Source organism: Pterocles gutturalis, unplaced genomic scaffold (genome assembly GCF_000699245.1).
Source record: "Pterocles gutturalis isolate BGI_N339 unplaced genomic scaffold, ASM69924v1 scaffold11049, whole genome shotgun sequence".
Lineage (NCBI taxonomy): Eukaryota > Metazoa > Chordata > Aves > Pterocliformes > Pteroclidae > Pterocles > Pterocles gutturalis.
Genome location: NW_010130759.1, coordinates 1 through 8,168, shown reverse-complemented (window position 1 = coordinate 8,168; position 8,168 = coordinate 1). Strand labels below are relative to the sequence as shown.

The 8,168-nt window shown below is 37.1% G+C and overlaps 1 protein-coding gene across 1 annotated transcript in view; it reads right to left on the bottom strand.

Moving 5' to 3' along the window:
• The window catches only part of LOC104466796 (outer dense fiber protein 2-like), a gene marked incomplete at its 5' end in the record, with an annotated part of 19,105 nt that extends 12,617 nt beyond the window's left edge, over positions 1–6,488 (bottom strand). The window contains 4 exons of the mRNA XM_010080337.1: positions 2,395–2,511; positions 4,439–4,510; positions 4,743–4,805; positions 6,339–6,488. Coding sequence (XP_010078639.1) covers positions 2,395–2,511; positions 4,439–4,510; positions 4,743–4,805; positions 6,339–6,488 — 402 coding nt within the window. The remainder of the gene's footprint in view (positions 1–2,394; positions 2,512–4,438; positions 4,511–4,742; positions 4,806–6,338) is intronic.
• Positions 6,489–8,168: the final 1,680 nt, after the last annotated feature.

Below are 8,168 nucleotides of genomic sequence, written 5' to 3'. Positions count from 1 at the left end.
CCTGCTGCTTGATCTTGCAGCACTCAGGAAATAAAATACATTTGCATTAAATGTATTTTTATTTAAATACATGTAAAAATGTATTTAAATTAAATGTATTTATAATGCATTTAATTATATTATCAAAAGTTTACGAAGCAATTGAGATGAGAGGTGGGTTCTACAACTGTCATTATATTGCCCAGGGAAGCTGTGGATGCCCCATCCCTGGAGGTGTTCAAGGCCAGGCTGGATGAGGCTTTGAACAACCTGGTCTAGTAGAGGGTGTCCCTGCCCATGGCCGGGGGGTTGGAACTTAGTGATCTTTAAGGTCCTTTCCAACCCAAACCATTCTATGCATCTATGATTCTATGATTATCTTTTCTATTGCTGTTAATATTTCCAACTAACTGGATTTTTAAATCACCCTGATGAAAGCAGTGGCCTGATCCCATCCAACCCAGGAAGCTGACCTAACTTCATGACTTTTGCAATTTTCATCAACATAGCAGTTTTTATTTAAATATTAATGGAAAAAAAGACCAGACTATTAAAACACTACATTATGAAATACAATAAAAGCCATACCACACTCTGCTTCAAGGAGAATCTGGGATGCAATTATTTTTAAGGTGTTACAGCTTATCAAAAACATGACCAAGCTACCAATAGACAACTACTTCCATGAAGACACATGCAAGTTCCATTCATATCACTTATTATTCTTCTGACAGACTACAGCAGTGTAAGTAGGCTAGCACTGTAAATAAATTTCTCAAGTCACTGATTAATATCCAAATCATAAGAATGATTAATGCATTTGTTTCCTTCATTTGAGGCTAGGTCTGACACTTATGTTCTACATGAATAAAGAGCAGAATGATGTGTCATTTACCTGCTGACTACATTAATGTGCCAGCGTTATTCAAGATACTATTTGCCAGTTGATATAAAATATGCATATAGCATAGAAGATATCTGTCAGTATAGGTCCTGCTAATGGCCCCAAAACTTATCCATACTCAATGTAAAATGTATGTGGTTTTCCAAGTGAAATACGGTCTGGGATCCACCAAAAAGGAAAACACTATTTCAAAAAATGAAATAATAAAAAACCCTAAGTATGCAGGAAGTGGTTTTCATATAAAGATGCTTATAGTGCATTTAATAAACAAAGATGTGACTTGGGGGAGCCATGGGAGGAGGCCTTCAATAAACAGAGCAAATAGAAAATCTGAGTCTATGTACAGACTTCTTTAACTGTTAGCATAAGTGAACAACTGTCATCCCCTGTTATAACCGCAGGAGGTCACAATCACACTAAGAGTAAATGCTTTGCACATTATTCAGTGGCTGAGGCAAATTTAAACTGAGAATTAATTTCATAAGGGTAATGCTAACGTGTTGCAAGCTTTTGTGCAGATACTAACAAATTCATCACCACTATTTAAGCTAGCAACTGACTTCAGCACTTTTTGAAGAGTGAACGAACAAAACTTTTAAATAATACAGTTTAAACTTTTTAAAAAACAGTTGCATATCAAGTTACTTTATCAAAGTATCACTTAATGAAAATGTTGTTGGAATTCTAATAATTGTACTAGGTAGAACAAAAAAAGCTATTTTTATTCAGAAGAAAACTTGAGGTATTTATACAGACATGGACATACACGACTTCTTAAAATTGAGCTGCTATAGGTTCCTTAACAACCTCCAATTATAAAATTTGTAGCGGATGTATGCTACTAAAAAAGTTCAGAAATTAAAAATACATTATTTTTCAGCCAATGACTTCTTACTCATGCCTATGTTCTTGACAAGTTTCAAATATTAAAATCTGAGGTCACATACAGCTTCAGCCTCTGACAGTGACCTCTTCATTGCCACTTTCTAAAGCCAGTAACTGCTGCAAATGCCTAAATTTACTTCTTGCTTTTTACCACAGAAAATGGAAATCACTTCACCTGCTTTAAAAAAAGGGAGGTTAGGCATTAGTTTTAAGTGTTTCTCTTTCAGTCAGTATTAAGAGGTCTATTGATTCCTTCACAGACAATGAAAAGAAACAGGTGGTGATTCATCACCCTTATCTTACAACAGAAAATCATCTTCTAGATAGCAGTTACATGACTACAAATGCTTCTATGTGTGCTTAGCTTCTCTTCAGCAGAACTGCCAGTATCCACAAATTGAGAAAAGAAGGAAAAAAAACCCTTGCAATTAAGACAGTGTGGTCAGGCAGACTGTGCAAAATATAAATGCTAATGATTTTTACTGTTTGGGATTTTTGTTTTACCAAGAGATGGATTTCAGGTGATACTTTAAGACTTAACTCTCACATCTGGGTTAAACTCTGACCACAATAAGGTTTTTCTAATTCTTTCAAATAAACTGAAACCTCAGTAAAAATATGTTGACCTGTATTTTCACTTTTAATTCATCATTTTCCACTTCTTTTCTTTGAATCTGACATTGCAGGTGAGCTTCTACTGACTTCACTGATCTTGACAGGTGGTCTTCTTTCCGTACATTGACCTATGAAAGACAAATAAACACAAATCTATTGGTCTTTGGAGATATACTATGTGAAGCTATCTATATTCTTTCTACTTTGCCTTACAGTTTGACATTTGAATGTCCTCAAAAGCTGGAAAAGATAAAACATGCTCCACAAGTATATTCACAAGCAGTAACTTGTTACTAATGTCATTAATGTTAAACAGAAATCACAAACTTGAAAGAATGCATGTATAATTGATGCCTCGTATTTAATCTGACTCTTTAAGTAGTATGAACAAAACCTGGAAGCACAAAGTCAGAAATCCAGGCTGAGAAAACGCATCTAGCTAGCAGGTTGACAAAAATTAAAGCCACACTGATCAGCTCTGCCCTGATTAATTAGACCTGAACTGATCTTCATTAAATACCAAAGATCACCACCTGCTATTAGAAGTATTGATACATTTAATTCAAACTCTAATTTTGGGGGGGCACAGGAAGGATAAGGAAAGAGGCAACTTATGCCACCAGAACTGGGATCAGATGATTCTATAAAATTTCTTGCAACTTGATTCCTTTGGATCATTCTAAACAAGAAATAAAGAAAACAGGTAGAAAGGAGTCATGTTATCAGTATAGACCAGAAGAGCATTGTAATGCACCAGTACAAGTGTTCCTTATACATACCAGTAAGAAAGGGAGACTGAGTCAGGTATTGATGAAAACGCCGTTAATTGGAGATAACGTAAGAAGGAACAAGGGGATAGCACAGATAATCATTTGTCCCTTCAGATGCTGGGCACCCCGAATTGTTCAACATTAGACACAGCTCTTGTCAGGGCATGGCAATCTGTGCAGATCCCATCAATGCTGAGGATTGCTGGCATTGTGGTCTTCAGAACCTGTACAGGCTTTTCTCTTCAGCATTTCTACTCTCAAGCAAAGGATGTTCCTATGAAAACATGCTGCTTCACTTCAAGATACAGGCAAATACATGCCAATTGCCAGGTGTGAAAGGGGGCACCCCCACAGGCTCCTCTATTACCATTGCTGGCTAAGCTTATTCTGCAGAAAAGCGATATGTTCTCTTGGTTAAGCAAAGAAAAATTCTTAAAGAAGAACTATGGCTCTCAGCAAATCACAAGGAGTTACAAAAATCAAAGTACAACATTGTCCCCTTAATGGAGCCTACTCTGTCCCTCACTAACACCGAACCATGCTGCATTGCATACCCATAAAGTGTGCTTTAGGTATATGCTAACTGTAACACAGATTGCTAAACTACCAGTAAGATAAGTTTGAAACTTTTGTAGTATCTTCTTATACAAGACAGATAATTTTTCTCTTCCTACGTTGGTTTCTGCATTGAGCCCCCTCCTTTGGCTCAGACAATGAATGAGGTCTTGTCAGCCTTTGATGGCGGTAGCTCTGCTGTCAGTGTTACCTCTCTCTATTCATTGAGTTCAAAGAGCCATGGAAAGTAACCGTGAACAGTGTCTGTTTAGTTTACTCAGTATTACTTCATTGTAAGTATTTTTTTACAGAACTATTGCAAATTCGTAAATGAGAAGCCAAAAGCCATTTGTCTAGATGTATGCCCCTCCCTGAACCGTGGGACATTAGTGCTAAGGATAACCTGTACCCTTAACAGGTTTGGATACAGTCTCGATGGTTTCAAGATATTTCTGTAGGAAACATCTTTCAGGATTTTCTTTTTTTTTTCATAGATCTTTGTAATAACTGTTTTTCTCGTGGGACATTAGTGCTAAGGATAACCTGTACCCTTAACAGGTTTGGATACAGTCTTGATGGTTTCAAGATATTTCTGTAGGAAACATCTTTCAGGATTTTCTTTTTTTTCATAGATCTTTGTAATAATTGTTTTTCTCAAAATTTAAAATTTGTAAATAAGAATCTAGTACATTGGGAGAAAACATTCATTCCAACAGAACTGGTCACTCACTTTTTCAAGCTGAAGCCTGGATGAAAGTCCTTTAAAATGTTTCTCCCTTTCAAGTATTTTTCTCCTGAGATTCTTCATGGAAAAAAAATAACAAATAAATTATTTTAATGTCTGTACACAACAATGCAACAGCAATGCACATTGATGAACATTACAGATGTAAAACTAAGACTCCATTTTGTGATGATAAACGACAAATACTCCCACCTTGCCACTGTCACTTGAAATTTTATGATACCATGATGTCGCGATTTTCAGATGTACAGCATAGAATAAAAAGAGACAGAAATCTTAATTCACTTACAGTATTTTGGGTTTCATTTTCACTTAACTTGTGCATCAAAGTGTCAATGTTTTTACTGTTTAACTGCAAGACAAAAGCAGGAAACGGTAAAAAATTACTTCTGATTGTAATTGATTGAGCATTCTTTCAATAGTTTTGAATTTGGTACATATAATTTGCTACATTTTCAAATTTGGTACATATAATTATAAAAGTTCACATACTCACAAGCTACTTTGAGTTGGTGGCTTAAACCCTAAAGATTCAATTTATTTTGTGCATAGAGCTTTGTAGCTGAGGAAAGCAAGCTAGCATCACTCCATAAACCAATTTCTTTATTTTAGCTAAAAGGACCTAGATATTTAAGTGTTACTTAAATGCATAGTCAAATAGTAAAAGCATTTGTACAACTCATAATATTTTAAAGATTAAGTATTAAAGCCTTTCAGGAACTTCAGAAAGATAGGAGAATTTGAAGATTGAACCAGAAAGTATAGGCTGAGAAATCACAAAAAATTAACCTACATTAACTGTTACTGCAAATCCAAAAGAATTTATGTGCCTGTAATATTGTCAACTAAAGTTCTAATTTTAAAATGTCGAATTTTGGGGGTAGAGTAACTTCCCATTTAAAAAAAATAGACTTGTGGGACTTTCAAATTGTAAATTCTGAACATTTTAACTTCACTAGCGAGAGGATAAACCCATTGCCTCAAGGTGGAAACTTTGGCACCAAAAAGTTTTACTACAACTCCTTGCAAAACAGTCATCTTATCCTGGCCTGCATATAATTCATCAGAATACTCTGCAATCTTGATCCCATGTTTTTCTGTAAAGTCAGTACGTGGACCCGAACTCTGCCTCCAGGTTTCCACTCTGCATGCACTGCAAACTTACAAACATTGTATTCAGTAGCAGTCCTGTCCTCTCCTGACTACACTGAGTCAGAGATGCTATCAGCAAATAATTAATATATAAACAGGAATGGTGTTTTGTGACCCCACAGTAATTTATCAGCAAAAGTGCTTAGAAGACTTCCCAAACTGAGAAATTACCAGAAACCTAAATTACTCATACTATCTTTCCATTCTCAGGAAATTGTCTTCCCCACAGTTATTTCTCTATGAACTGAACTTTCTCTCTAATGATCAATAAAAAGCCTCATGCTGCAAGACAACTTGCATTGTCTATGAAAACCTGAAGATCAAGATTATCTTTAAAATTAAAAAAAAAAAAGTTCAGAATAAACACCCATCTCTGTTAGCTTGCAAGAACAAAAGGTTAGGCTTATGACTTCCAAAAGAAAGCTAAGAAAGTCAGCAATGACAAATCACATTTAATTTTAAAAGAAATCAAAACTCTTCATTCCATCAGGTTTCTGTGCAAGTTCCATATGACACTGTTAAACAGGAATTAATTGTGATCCACCTTCTGTTTTAACGAACACCCCACCAAATTCCTTCCAACTTTGCAGAAACTTTCTTAGTGCACAGGACACAACAAAAAAAAATCTTCACAATGATGCATAAGATTATAAGACTAAATGTTAGTTTAAGATTTGGGTAAGAAATGTACCTTTGCATTGGTTCTATGTTTATGCCTTAAATGTTTTCTTACTCGGTGTTCTAGACTGTCAGATTCTTTGCTGAGATCAGTAAAATATTTTCCATCTTGGATGGCTTTTGTAGGTCTGTGATAATCGTTTTTATACAGCTGAATCAGTGAACAGAGTTTTCCTGCTTCTCCCGTTGGCACATAGGTTTTTCCCTGAAATAGCATTCATAATTATGTCACCCACAGTTAGGACACTTATCTTGCTAATTCAAGGATATCAACATAAAATAAGTCAGCTCTTCAGGAGAATCATTTAGGAGAAATTTTAAAGATCAAACAAATCTCTCATTTATGACTTCCAACAAGGGTAAAAGCCTGTGATATCACAGCATATACCCTCAAACTGACAGCTCACAGAACATACCTGATCTACAAGGCAAAGGTAATAGTGAAGATGGAGGCCAAGTCCTGCTTAGACACCAATATTATCTTTCACAGCAGAGTTCTTCCAATTTGGAAGCAGCAATGACTTTCCTCTTTTGACAGTTTGGGAAAGCTCCTCACCTTTCAGGGCTGCACAGGAACACAATGCTTCTGATTCACAGCAAGTCCAGAACCAACCATCAGTGCCCAGGACCTCAGCACATCTCATTCTCCCCCTTCCTTGTCAAGCACCAGGAACTTGCTGTCACCTCCACCCCCTCTCCAAACATCTCTCTCCTGCCTCTATCCTCACACTCCAGCATGACCGATGCCCTTGCCAAGCACATTATCTGTTTACTGCTCAGTGCTCCATCGACTACCCTGTTTTTCAGAAGTGCCTTGTCTTGCTTTCCCCACCTACCAGGACCCATTTCTCCTGCTTTCAGCCAGTGCCAGATGCATCTCCACCAAAAGGATTTGTCAGAGCAAGAGTTTATTTCCTTGGCACAACTGAGAAAACGAGTAACAGAATTTGTGAAGTTCCCAATGAAAAAAATCACTTCCTCACAGAATCAGAATGTAGGTTGCTCCACTTCCAACTGTTGCCATAAGGCAAATAACTACATGCCAATCATCTAATGTTTTTTATTTTTTATATATATACATATTTATGCGTCTTGTTTCATTACAGGCTCACATTTCCTGGTAGACCTCAACATGTGCAACACAGTACAGGTGACTATAGCTTTTTCTTGGCTATATAACCAAAACTAAGTTCTCAAATTTAATTACTTCCAGCGAAAACAGCATCTTGGAAGACTAAACATAGTGTTTCATTTCTACTAACTAGCAGACTGCTATGTAAGCAGAAAAGAACAAATAATGATTTTTCCATAGTTTTCGGTACACCATTTTTATGTCCAGCACTCTCATCCATTTTTTAAAATATCACCTACTTCTCATCTGTAGCTAGGAAGTATGTTTCAAAATACGTTTGGAAACTTTGTTAACCAAGTAAACAGAATGAAAAAAACAGTCAAGCTGAACTGGAACAGAAGGAACTTGCCTCAGCAGCATGAGGAAGAAGGAACTTTTCCGGAAGGTCAGAGTCCCATGAAGGAGCAGTACAGCTGTGTACCAGTGAAGACAAGGATGATGGCAGTAATGATGACATTTTGTTTTAACGCTGTATAACGAGACAGTATATATGTTAACGTATGTTGGTGTTCTGTGAATCGGTAACTGATTCAGCACCTCCGGCCGTTCCCACTGGAAACACAGTGTGCCAGAGCCAGCGACCGCAGCCTCAGCAGAGATCGGACACCGCTAACGCAGCTGAACGCCTGCGCACATACTCACACCTTGTCACCCCTCGAGCAGCACCGACCCCACGCACTGGGTGCACTGCAATGAAACCCCTCAACAGCAGATCGCTGAACACAGCCGACGGGCGGGGTGAAGCTCGCGGCT